The sequence below is a fragment of the Petaurus breviceps genome, unplaced genomic scaffold, assembly GCF_028583685.1.
Source record: "Petaurus breviceps papuanus isolate PSGF00001 unplaced genomic scaffold, PetGlider_PUasm1.0 175, whole genome shotgun sequence".
NCBI lineage: Eukaryota > Metazoa > Chordata > Mammalia > Diprotodontia > Petauridae > Petaurus > Petaurus breviceps.
In genome coordinates this window covers 58,681,691-58,695,102 of record NW_027185764.1, presented here as the reverse complement: position 1 = coordinate 58,695,102, position 13,412 = coordinate 58,681,691, and the positions used below count along the sequence as shown (strand labels likewise).

At 36.4% G+C, this 13,412-nt stretch overlaps 1 protein-coding gene across 1 annotated transcript in view; it reads left to right on the top strand.

The window, feature by feature from the left end:
* Window positions 1–12,166: 12,166 nt before the first annotated feature.
* Window positions 12,167–13,412, top strand: part of MINAR2 (membrane integral NOTCH2 associated receptor 2) — a 35,351-nt gene continuing 34,105 nt past the window's right edge. Inside the window, exon 1 of the mRNA XM_069085422.1 lies at window positions 12,167–12,398. Within this exon, the coding sequence (XP_068941523.1) occupies window positions 12,234–12,398 (165 nt within the window). The 5' untranslated portion in view covers window positions 12,167–12,233. The remainder of the gene's footprint in view (window positions 12,399–13,412) is intronic.

Here is a 13,412-nt window from a genome sequence, read left to right as displayed (position 1 = left end):
GTGGTTAGATTGTGAGCCCAAGTTCCTGATTAATGGGAATGAAGGACAGTGTGGGAGTGAGGGAAAGGGAAGGTATTTAGGGTATATAACCAAGCTTTACATTCTGCATTTTGGGCCTCTCCCACCAGACTGCTTCTGATGGTGATGATTCCACCTTCTCATGAGAAGTAATAAAGATCTTTTTGTTTCTCTAGAGAAACCTCTGAGTTACTGACTTTATTTTGGACAAGAGTCTTTTGTCCCACACATATCTGTAAACCAAATAATTTCAAGTGGTGAATTATACCTAATGGTGTTAAAGTGTACAATGTATTTGCTCATTTATGTCATTAACAATTGCTTGATGGAGTTCTTAACCTTTTGGGGTCATGGGACCCTTCCTCATAATATTTTTAAATATATAAAATAAAATATGTAGAATTATAAAGTAAACCAATTATGATGAAATAAAGATATAGTATTTTCTCCTCCAAAACCAATGACCTCCTGAAATCTATGCATGGATCCTTGGGACAGTTCATAGAGCTAAGTTATTAACCATTTGATTATTGGAACTGGAGATTTGTGAGGAATGTGTTGTAAGCACAAGCAAGGTGGGATTTTTGTTGTTTTCTTTTTGGAGTTCAGTTTTCCAGGCTCAGGCTAAATGGTAAATATCTGAAGGATTTATCTCCTTTGAACCCTGATAATTCACAGCTGTGCTGAGTCACATAGCTTTCGTGCCTTCTGACTCTGAGCCAATCAGAGGCTGAGTCTTTGTTATATATTCTAGGAGGTTGGCAATTTGCTTTGAAGTTTTGCTCATGAGAAGGATCTTTTGATTTCCTGTTCAACTCTGAGTAGCTGTTTGTTCAGAGCTCTCTCCAACTGCTTAGATGTCTGTGTTCCCTCTATCCAGTGATGTATGAAAAGTGTATAGCAATGTTGCTTTGGAGCCTTGTCTGTTGGTCTTCATGCTAATTTCTCTGCTTGTATTTTCTCCATGTTCAGGGTGTTGACCTTTCCCCTGAACTAGTGAGTGTAATTAAAAGTAGGATTGTCAACCCCTTTTTGATCAGGCTTTCCTTTAAAAGCAGATCAAAGAACCTGTGCTAGCAGGCCATCCTGTGTGTGCTAGGGTGCTTACTCATATATATGTCTATTTAAAAAAATTTTTTTTTAGAGAATTAGAGAAGGATGTGGTTGAATAGGAGATTATTTTCTTAATGACTAACCTTTTAAATGAGAATAAAAAAATATCACCATGAATTTGGATATGATTATATTTTGATTAATTAACATTTAATTAAAATTTTTTACTTAAAAATCTTTTTTCTCTCCTTTCTACCTCCTTTCTGCAGTCTGAAGTTGAGAAGGGGGTCAAGGGAACCTTGTGACAAATATGCATAGTCAAGAAAAGCAAATCTGAGCATTGGCTATTTCTCAAAAATGCATCTCATTCTGCATCTTAAATCTTGTTCTGTGTAGAGAGATGGGTAGCTTACTTTACTATCAGTCATCTGAAATCACTACGGGTCATTGCATTGGTTCATTCTTTAGTCTTTGCAAGTCCTTTGTTTTTATAGTGTTGTTATTGTATAAATTGTTCTATTCACTTCATTCAGCATTGCTTTTCACACAAACCTCAGTTTTCTCTGAAATTGTCTCAGCATTTCTTATTGCACAATAATTTTCAGTACATTAATATACCATAATTTGTTCAACCATTACTCAAATAAGGATGCCCCTTTAGTTTCTACTTCTTTACTGCTATAAAAATAATACCTATAAATATTTTAGTACATATGAATTCTTTCTTTCTCCTTTTGATCTCTTTAGGAATATCATCATGTCAAAAGTATGCACAATTTTGTGACTTTTCTGGCATAATTCTAAATTGCTTTACAAAATGATTGGACCAGTTCATAAATGTGCCTGTTTTCTTTCAAGTCCCTCCAATGTGTCATTTTCCTTTTTTAGCCAGCTTTCCCAGTTTGATATGTATGATGTAGTGCCCCAGAGTTGCTTTAATTTGCATTTCTCTCATTAGTGATTTGAAACATTTTTATCATATGACTATTGACAGCTTGATCTTTTTCCTTAGAAAAAATTGCCTATTTGTAGCCTTTGACCATTTATTTATTGAGTAGAAAATGACTCTGTTGCCCTGAAACCAACTTAACCTGTCTTTGAGAGTTACCATATTTTCCAGAAACCCTAGACCCAGGGTATACAGGAAACCCTGAATGAGTGGAGATTGAAGTTGACATAATTTGTTATTTGTATCCCTAGCTGGATTCTCAGTGTGTACTTGCAAGACAGGCACTACTTGTGCAGCTAGGACCCTTATAGATAAGCAGACCATCACATCTTCATCGTCCAGCAGTTCACAAGGGAAAAGAATGCTGCTTCTGCTGTCCTTACTCCTTTCCTTTTCCCTTTCTCCAAAGCCTTCCTCCTCCCATGTCACTCCCATTTGGGAAGGGATTGCTTTCCACTTCTCCCAGGAGACTTCTCCTTTTTGTAACTCATAAATATTCAAGTTTCTTCTTGGATTACAATCCTCCATGTACTTGGTATAAAGTATTTCCACATACATGTCTTTCTCTTAAAATACATCGTCACTACCCATGTCTTTTGGAGTAATGATCTTAGGTTAACAACTTTTATTCTTTGAAATTTGAATCAGTTAGGGAACCTTGAACAAAGGAACTTGCTACAAAAGTTTCCTGCCCCCTTCCTAGCCCCACCCAGCCCCCAGTTGGTTTTTCCCTCTTTAATCTTAGCTATATTGGTTTCATTCAGGCAAAACTTCAATTTTATATAGTCAAAATGATCTGTTTTTATCTTCTGTGATCCTTTCTTTTATTTAGTTATTAACTCTCCCCTATAATTTAGGTAGCATCATGATTTTAAATTATATTGGCTTGGCCTACCCATGAGCAAATAATATTTTCCAAATTATTTAGATCTACATTTTTTAAGAGTGTTAGTTGTAGTCATATAGTTTCTGTGTGTGTATTGACTCCCAAATATTTCATACATTTTGTAGTTAATAAATGGAATTTTTTCTCTTGCTGAATTTTATTGGTAATATATGGAATATTTATTTCAACTAAAATATTAATTTGCTTCATTTATGCTGTTAATTTTGTTGGTATATTCCATTTTTATTTATTTTTTTGATACTGGCATTTTGGTTTTCCTCTTTTTATTTTTTTTTTTAAAGCAGTTGGGGTTAAGTAGTCTTAAGACTTAAGACTTAAGATTGTCTCCCAATGCTAACTAGAGTTAGAAAAATTACTCACTGTGTTTTCATCTTGATTTTCACTGTCATCACTGTTAAGTTGCTCAAGGTTACACGGCCAGTTGCCAGTTATTTCTGGGTGTGGTGCTAAGTATCTGAGCCCGGATTCAATCCCCAGGTCATCCTGACTCTGGGGCTGGTGCTATTACTTGCTGTGCTACCTGGCTGCCCCAGTTTCCCTCTTTTTAAAAGTCAAAATAGTTAATTATCTTTTTTTTAAACCTCTGAGTTTTATATATTCAGTTTTTCTTTTTTCTTTTGCTTTTGTTAATCTCTTCTTTGGTTTTCAGAATTTCTATTTTGATGATTAATTTGGGATTTTTAATTTCTTGGGGTTGTTTTAAAGTTGTGGGCTCAAACTGTTGATCCCTTCTCTCTTTTGATGCAAGTATTCAGTGATATAATTTTTTTCCCCCTAAGGACCACTTGGCTGTATCCCCTCTCCAAAATCTGGTTTTGTTTACTCATTCTTCTAGCTTTACTTCACAGATTGGGACTTCATAGTAAAGCCTAGCTCTGTGAGGTTCTGAAGAGAATATCTGGGCCTAGTTTGATCCTACTTTGCATTCCCTAGGGTGTTGCTGCTGCTTTCTCCACATACTGAATGCTGTCTTCTTTGAGCAACTTGAGCCAAAATGTGCAAATTTCAGTGCCATTAGAGAGGTCTGATCTAGAGCTAAATCTTATTGTTGTTCCTCCTAATTGGAACTTTGCAGACTTCTAAACTGTTTGGGTACAAGCTTGTTCCTGTTTGAAGCTACAGGAGAAAGCTGCTGGTCCCAGCTCCTGTCATCCAGCTAGAAGACTTTGCAGGCTTATGGTAGTAGAACTGCAGACTTCCTTGTGGTTTGTAATTCTGCTTTAGTTCAGTTCCCAATGCTCTCCTGGCCAAACTTGGTACCCAGTCCCTTAAGACTGTCTCCCAATGCTAACTAGAGTTAGAAAAATTACTCACTGTGTTTTCATCTTGATTTTCACTGTCATCACTATACTTGGTCTTTCACTCTTTCTAGATCTTTGTTGGAGTAGTTCTGGAGAAAAATTGATTGCAGGACTACTTCCTGCTTCCTCCTCCTTCATCTTCTTTATGGTTTCTTTGATTAATTAATGTTAATACACTTTTATTTTTGCCTGTTAAATCACTTCACTGAAATTTTTAAAAATTCTTTTGTGAATTTGTAAGTTACTTTTGAGTAGGGATTGCCTTTTTTTTCTTGTATCCAGTGGTAATCTTTCAGGTAGGCACTTAATTGATATTCAATAAGTAGTAATTGATTAAATTTAATTTAAGTGGTTTAAAGAGAACTAAGAAATAGTCATCCAACAAATATTTATTGAGAACCTATAACTAATAGTCTGCCTTCAAGTCTTAGCTCAAATCTTACATTCTGTGAAGGCCTTACTTCTAAGATTAACTTTCATTTACACTATATTTTTATGTTCTGTATATTGGAGAGGGGAAGATATGTCAATTGGGGTTAAGTGACTTGCCCAAGGTCACACAGCTAGTAAGTGTTAAGTGTTTGAGGTTGGATTTGAACTTAGGTCCTCCTGACTCCAGGGCCAATGCTCTATTCACTGTGCCACCTAGCTGCCCCAACATGTTCATTGTTACTTATATATTATCTTTCCCAGTAGCAGTAGGGATATTGGTTTTTACTTTCCTTGTATCAGTAGTGCTTTTAGAACAATACCTGGCACATGGTAAACTCTAAATAAACGCTTGTTGATTGACTAATGAGACAGCATGTCTAGTTCTTCCTAACTCAGGTCTACAGAGCTGGGTGAGTATAGAAATGAGACTTAGTCAAATATAATATTTTCTTAAGATGTGTTTGAAAATTTGATTTAAAAAAGGGGTAGGCAAATAAAACACATGAGCATTAGGTTTTTAATAGTATTTTATTTCCCCCCAATTACATGCATAAACAATTTTTATCATTGATTTTTTGAATTTTGTGTTCCAAATCTCTATCCACCCACATCTCCAGACAGTCAGTAATTTTGATATAGTTTACACATGTGCAATTATGCAAAGTGTATTTCCATGTTAGTCATGTGAAAGAAAACAGACCCAAAACTACCAAAATTACTCATGAAAATAGTGAAAAATACTGTGCTTCAATCTGCATTCAGACTCCATCAGTTCTTTCTTAGGAAATGGATAACATTTTTCATAATGAGTTCTTTGGAATTATCTTGGATGATGCTATTTTGGAGAATAACTATTTTATTCATGGTTGATCATCATACAATGTTAGTGTTACAGTGTACAATGTTTTCCTGGTTCTGCTCACTTTGTTTTGCATCAGTTCCTGTAAGTCTTTCCAGGTTTCTCTGAAGTCATCCTGCTCATCATTTCTTACAGCACAATACTATTCCATTGCAATCATACCACAACTTGTCCAGCCATTCCCCAAAGATGGATATCCCTTCAATTTCTAATTCTTTGTCACCACAAAAAGAGCTGCTATAAAAGTTTTGTACAAATTGGTCCTTCTCTCTCTCTCTCTCTCTCTCTCTCCTTCTCTCTCTCTTTGTGTGTGTCTCTCTCTGTTTCTGTCTCTTATCTCTTTGGGATACAGACCTAGTAGAGGTATTGCTGGATCAAAGAATATGCACAGTTTGATTGCCCTTTGGCAATTGTTCCCCAGAGTGGTGGTATTAGTTTACAACTCCACCAACAGTGTATTAGTGTCCCCATTTTCCCATAGCCTCTCTGACATTTATCATTTTCCTTTTCTGTCATATTAAACAATTTGAAATGTTTAAGGTGGTACTTCAGAGTTGTTTTAATTTGCATTTCTCAACTCAATAGTGATTTAGAGCATTTAAAAAATATGACTATAGATAACTTTGATTTCTTCTTCTGAAAACTTCATTTATCAATTGGGGAATGACTTTGTATTCTTTTAAATTTGGCTCAATTCTCTATATATTTGAGAAATGAAGCTTTTATCAGAGATGCTTGTTGTAAAAATTTTTCCCCAGCTTTCTGCTTACTTCTAATTTTGGTTGCATTGATTATGTTTATGCAAAACCTTTTAAATTTGATATAATCAAAATTATCCATTTTACATCTCATAATGCTCTCTGTCACTTGTTTGGTCCTAAATTCTTCCCTTCTCCATAGTTCTGACAGATAAACTATTCCATGCTCCCTTAATTAGCTTATGGTAGCTGGTTTTGTTTTTTTTTTGGCAAAGCAATCAGGGTTAAGTGACTTGCCCAGGGTCATATGGCTACTAGGTGTCAAATGTATAAGGCCAGATTTGTACTCAGGTCTCCTGCACCTTGGGCCCATGCTTTCTCCACTATGCCACCTAACTGTGGTATTACTCTTTATGTCTAAATCTTGAACTCATTTTGACCATATCTTGGTCAAAAGATGTTGGTTTATACCTAGTTTCTGCCATACTGTTTTTTAGTTTTTGTAGTAGTTTTTGTCAAGTAGTGAATTTTTGTCCTAAAAGCTTGGGGTTTTGTGTTTATCAAACACTATGCTACTATGTAGATCCACCACTCTATTTCTTAGCCAGTATCAGATTTTCTTTTGATGATTGCCACTTTATGATGCAGTTTGATATCTGGTACAGCTAGGCCCCCTTCCTTCACACTTTTTAAAAATTAATTTTTTTACATATTCTTGACCTTTTGTTTTTCCAAGTGAATTTTGTTATTACTTTTTTCCAGCTCTATTAAAATTTTTTTGGTAGTTTGATTGGTAAAGCACTGAATAAGCAAATTAATTTTGGTAGAACTGTCATTTTTATTATAGTGGCTCAGGCTGCCCATGGGACAAATACTAAAGCTGAAGCTTAAATACTTTGACCACATAATGAAAAGAAGAGACTCATTGGGAAAGACCTTGTTGTTGGGAAAGATTGAAGGCAAAAAGCAAAAAGAATTGTAGAGGATAAGACAGATGTAGTATAATGGAAGCAACAAACATGAACTTGGACAGACTTTGAGAAATAGTGGAGCTGAAAGGGCCTGGTGTGCTATGGTCTGTGGTGTTGTGAAGAGTCAGACACAACGGAACAACAATATCCATGAGCAATTAGTATTTTTCCAGTTGTTTAGATCTGACTTTATTTTGTGAAAAGTGCTTTGGAATCGTATTTATATAGTTCCTGGGTTTTTCTTAGCAGGTAGACTCACAAGTATTTTGTGTTGTCTACAGTTATTTTAAATGGAATTTCTTTTTCTATTTCTTGCTATTGAGCTTCATTGGTTATATATAGAAATGCTGATGATTCATGTGGGTTTATTTTCTATCCTGCGACTTTGCTGAAGTTATTAATTATTTCAACTAGTCCTTTAGTTGATTCTCTAGGATTCTATAGTTATGCCATGATATTATCTGCAGAAAGTAATAGTTTTGTTTCCTCAATGCATATTCTAATTCCTTCAATTTTTTTTCTTCTCTTATTGCTATAAATAACATTTCTAGTCAATGTTAAAGAATAGTGGTGATTATGGGAATCTTTGCTTCATACCTGATCTTTTTGGGAAGGCCATTAGCTTTTTCTCATTACAGATAATGCTTGCTGTTGGTCTTAGATAGGTACTACTTATCATTTTAAGGAAAGTTCCATTTGTTTCTATTCTCCTTAGTGTTTTTAATAGAAATAGGTGTTGTGCTTTCTTAAAAGCTTTTTCTGCATCTTTTGAGATAATTATATGATTTCTTTGGGTTTTGTTATTGATACAGTCACTTATGATATTTTTCCTAATATTGAACTAGTCCTGCATACCTGGTATAAATCTTTGTAATATATTGTTGTAATCTCCTTGTTAATATTTTATTTAAATGTTTTGCATCAATATTTTAAAATAATTTTTATTTTTCCCCAATTGCATAGAAAAACAAGTTTTAACATTGGCTTTTTAAAATTTAGGGTTCCAAATTCTCCTTTCTTTCCCTTCTCCCCCCCCCCCACACCTCTCCACCAAGGTGGTAAGCAGTTTTTTAAATAGGTTATTCATATTGCGTCAATATTGATTAAGGAAGTTGGTGTATTTTGGTCTAAACTTTGGTCTAAACTAAACTTTAAAAAATATTTGGTCTTTTGGTCTAAACTTTTCCTGGCTTAGGTATCAGCACCATATTTGTGTCATAAAATGAATTTGGTAGGACTCCTTCTTTGCCAATTTTTCCAAATAGTTTATATAGTATTAGAATTAATTGTTCTTTAAATGTTTTCTAGAATTAACTTGTGAATCCATCTGACACTTTTTTCCCCTTAGGGAGTTCATTGATAGCTTCTTTAATTTCTTTTTCTAAGATGGGGTTATTTAAGTATTCAATTTCCTCTTCAGTTAATTTGGGCAATTTATATTCTTGTACGTATTCATCCATTTTGCTTGGATTGTCAGATTTATTTGCATATAATTGGGCAAAATAGCTCCTAATAATTGCTCTAATTTCCTCTTTATTTGGTGGGTTTTTTTTTTTTACCCTTTTCACTTTTGATATTGGTAATTTGGTTTTCTTCTTTTTGTTGATCAATTTCTTTGTTGTTCAGTTATATCCTCATGGACCATAGCATGCCAGGCCCTTCATGAGTTCAAATCCATCCTCAGAAATTTACAAGTTGTGTAACCCTGGGCAAATCACTTAATCCCATTTGCCTCAATTTCTCATCTGTAAAATGAGTTGGAGAAGGAAGTAGCAAACCATTCCAATATCTCTGCCAAGAAAACCCCAAAATGGGGTCACGAAGAGGTGGAGATGAGTGAAACTACTCAACAATAATAAGAACAACAGTGTGGATCATCATGCATTCATTTTTTTAGCCACATCTGCATGTTATAGGGTACTTCCTTCTATGTGAAAGACAGTGCATTGCTTTGCCAAGTGTCAGCCTTGGATTACTCAGCCTTTGTTCCTACTACATCCTGTTGAATGAAGATGGAGAAAATCATGAAACTGTGATAACTGGGTCTACCACAAATTTATGTTACATAATGTCAACTGGGCCCTAACTACAGCAAAGTAATCCTTTTTGTAACACTGCCCCCCCCCATTGTCACATTATCCTATTCATCACAGCAGGTTTTCCAAACCTTTTTATCTCTCCTCAAATGAATCAATCAAAATTGCCCATTTATCTCCTATAATCATCTCTATTTGACTAAGAATTCAAATAGAAGTGATTCAGTTCCTGGCATGGCGCTGGTCCATGTTTCACAGGCATACAACAATGAGGTCAGCTCAATGGCTCTGTAGACCTTCAGTGTGGTAGTCAGTCTAATTACCTCTTCTCTCCCACACTTTCCTTTGGAGCTTCCCATACACTGAGCTAGCCCTGGCAATGTATGCGTCAACCTCATTATCAATGTGCACATCCTTAGAAAGTACACTACTAAGGTAAATGAATTTATCCACAGTATTCAGAACTTCTCCATTTACTGTAACTGATTGTTCCTCATATGGATGGTGTTGTTGTGGCTGATGGAACCACCTGTGTTTTCTTGGTGTTAATTGCTAGGCCAAAATTAGCACAAGTAGAAGAGAATTGATCTATACTTTGTTGCATCTCAACCTCAGAGGCTGTATTGAGTGCACAATCATCTGCAAACAGAAAATTATACACCAACACTCCCTTCACTTTCATCTTGGCTTGTAACCTTTTCAAGTTGAAGCACTTAACCATCAGTGCAGTAGCTGAGCTTGATGCCATGTTCATCCTCATTGAAAGCATTTGACAACTTGGCTGAAAACAATTGGATGATGAGATACAGTCTATCTCCCTATTGCCAGACCCTTCATGATCACTTATGGGGTATCCTCTCTGTGGGATTGGGCTCCCACTCAGGCAGAAGGATAAGCCCACTGGGTAATGGAGAAGTTTGCCTGAAAGGGTAATGAAAATGCCAAGCCAGCATTTTTTGAGTGTTGCTAAGTGGGCTGCATAAATTGGGTTGTGAGCACAATGACACTGAAAGTGAATGGAGGCCAGTGCTTAGGGACTATGCAGTGAAAGCTCATGGAACTGGGGATTACACTAGTGAAGAGATCTCTCCTGATAGATAATGGGAGTAGGAACTGAGGGACGCACTGTATGGTGGAACAGCTGGGAACCCACCCTATGGTCTCTGATACAGTGGTTCAGATTCCTGCAGAGATGAATCTGTGAAAATGGATGAGAGCCGACTTGGGAAGGGCCTGGGGAATTCCCTCCAGTGGTAAGAAAACCTTGGATTTATCCTAACCCTGCTCCAGGGAGGAGGGCAGTAATGCCCTACCCTGAGGGAGGGGACCTCTTTACTGAATAGGTACTTTCTGCCCAGGAGCTGGGGTGTTAAAAGTGATGAGTATCTCATTTCATCAGAACATCAAAGCTGAATTAAGAGAATGTTATAAACCCATTTTTCAACAAAGTACATCCATCCTCTTGGCTGTTCCTACTACAGTGATTTTAGGAAAAGCCAAAGAGCTTATGTTCCATGTCTAAAATTGGGGAGTTTTCTTGTTCCTACAAATAGTCAATGATACACCAGAAACTAGTTTGACTTGTGGGACATATGGGCTGAAGGCAGTTATTGAGCCAGAATACCTTCATTAAAGCTGTTTATCAGAGGTGCTTTACTTCTGCACTGGATGTCAGTAACAGATTAATTTTTGAATGTTACCAAACTTTTCTTTCAAGTCATCAAATTCCCTTTTGCTTTCAAACTATTTTGTGTGTGAATCCTTTAGCAAACCATATACATTGTAATGTTGAAAAGAAAGCCAAGAGAATAGCCCAAAATGAATGTGTTTCTTGCAATGGATATCTTGAATCCCACTGCTGTGGGTAGGAGGTGGTGACGAATTACTGTAGCAAAGCATTATAATGTAGATGATCAGGGCAACCACCTTATTTGCTGGACAAATCTCCCGTGGAGCTAGGCACATGCTTTGGCTTCTTTCTGTTTTATTTGAGTCGCGATGGCCCCATGCCCTTTGCAAATGTATACCTGTCAGAATTGTTTTGTTCTTATTAGGGAAAGTTGTCCTTAAAAGAGGTCCCAGTTTGAATCCCTGGGGTTTTCCCTCGTGGCCAGCTCACCAATGTATTTCTATATTTTTAAATGAACTCCTTTAAATTTTATCTACCTGACTTTGTCTCATTCTTGAGGCAAGGGCCTGAACAAAGATTTTCTTTTAGTAGTGCCTCTTGTAAAAGGGACTATGTTAACAAACTTTTGAAAGCATTCTAAATATGAGCATTCAAAGTTTTCTTTGGAAATTTTCTTCAGCGTTCTATAGTATAAAGGCATGAAGATCCCAGAGAATTTGAGAAAGGTCTAACTCCTCAGTTTGGGGTTAGTGTGCTAACTGGATGAATCTACACACTGTATGGGTCCAGAGCCGGACCTCTCCTAGAAACCACCTCAGGGTCATGAGTCAAACCATCAAATAAAATCTCCCCATTTCCTCTTTTAGAATGGAGTGTCCAACACCTGAACATGATTAGAAGTTGCAATAGAGAGAGACATTAAGCCCTAAACTGAGGCGAAAGATTCTAAATCAGTCTCATGGGTCACAGAAAGACCAGAAATTTATGAGTGAATGTACTGAAGAGTCTTGGCAGCATTCAAGGAGAGACTTTAAGAGTCTGTCTTTGTGCCCTCTTAAATAAACAGTAAGATCTTGGGGGAGGGGAGAGAGAATCTTCTTACCCGCTTTCTCTTAATCTGTGCAAATATCAATAAGTGCCAGCCTGCCTGTTTAATCCAGATAATCCAGAATGTGAACCCTTAGACATTATGGTTTGTTACCTCAGCTTCTCTCACCTGACATCTAATATGTCATTTCAGGACTGATTTCTATCAGGAGCCTGCAACTGAACACCAGGCAGGTATTGTTACAGGCAACCATGAGATCCTTCCCTGGAACATCAATAATGGAACAGCCTTAGAAACAACAGTCTGGGCAATATTCACCATACAGAAAGACATGGATCTTTCAGTTTTGCCAAACAACAACCACCCTGACAAATTCCTGCAACTTGAAGTGAAATCTTTGATAAAGAAGTCTGCCCTTCCTCAAGCCAATCTCCCAGTACTACCAGGTGGCAATTATCCAGCCGCTCAACACTGGCATAACCTGGTCTACTCAAAGGTAAGAAACAGAGGTATATAAAGTCAAAGGGTGCTTATTTTTCTCTATCCCTGTCAGTTCTGTGTTTGTGATGCATATGACCTTGAACAGAATATGAACTACTGATCTTCGAAGTAATATTTGGGATGGGTCTCTTTCTCTTTCCATACAAGATGCTTTCTCTACTCACTACCTTAGTCACAGGACTTAGAACAAAAGAACTTTATCCTAATCCTGTCTCAGACACTTAGCTATGTGACTCTAATAAGTCCTTAAGTCAGTAGGGAAAATAATAGCAATGGGATTGTTGTGAGAATCAAATAGGATAACAAATGCAAAACCTTTTGTAAATATTAAAGTATTGCATAAATGTCGGTTATTGTTCCCTTTTCTAGTGTGTCCTGTTCCCCGTTTTAGGATTTTGCATATGCCCTTTCTTAACAGCCCTGACCCACTTCTATGCTCATTTTAACTTCTTTATCTAAATGTTGGATAGTTCAATATCTGGATAAATCTTGACTCTGTAGTAAAGAAAGCATCAGGAGTAGAAGTATTTAAAGTGAACTTTTTCCTTCACTCATATGAAAAGTATTTGAGATATGTTAACATATTAAATTCATTTTAAAACAGTTCCTATTTTATTATCAAGTCTCTATTCAGGGGCATTTGACAACAGATCAGCTTTATAACCATGGTTCTAAAGTGGTGTCAAAGGAAAGAGAATAGAGAAATTCTTTTTTGCCTAGGAAAATCTCAGAGGACAGTTCCAATTCTCCCATTTATTAGTTTTATTTATCGAAAGAAAGCATAAAGGATCCTTAAGACTCACAAATACAATCTACCTTTTTTTTTCACTTCCCCATTTTCCCTCTCCCTGTGGAACAACTAAGAAACAGATAGCTATGGCAACTTTTTGACTGTGCACTGATACTATGTTAGCTCATAAATAATGTTTTATTTTAAGAAGAAAGAACCAATGAGGTTAAGCATAAAAGAAGGACAAGAGTTTCATTTCAGAACAGATTGTCAAGGATC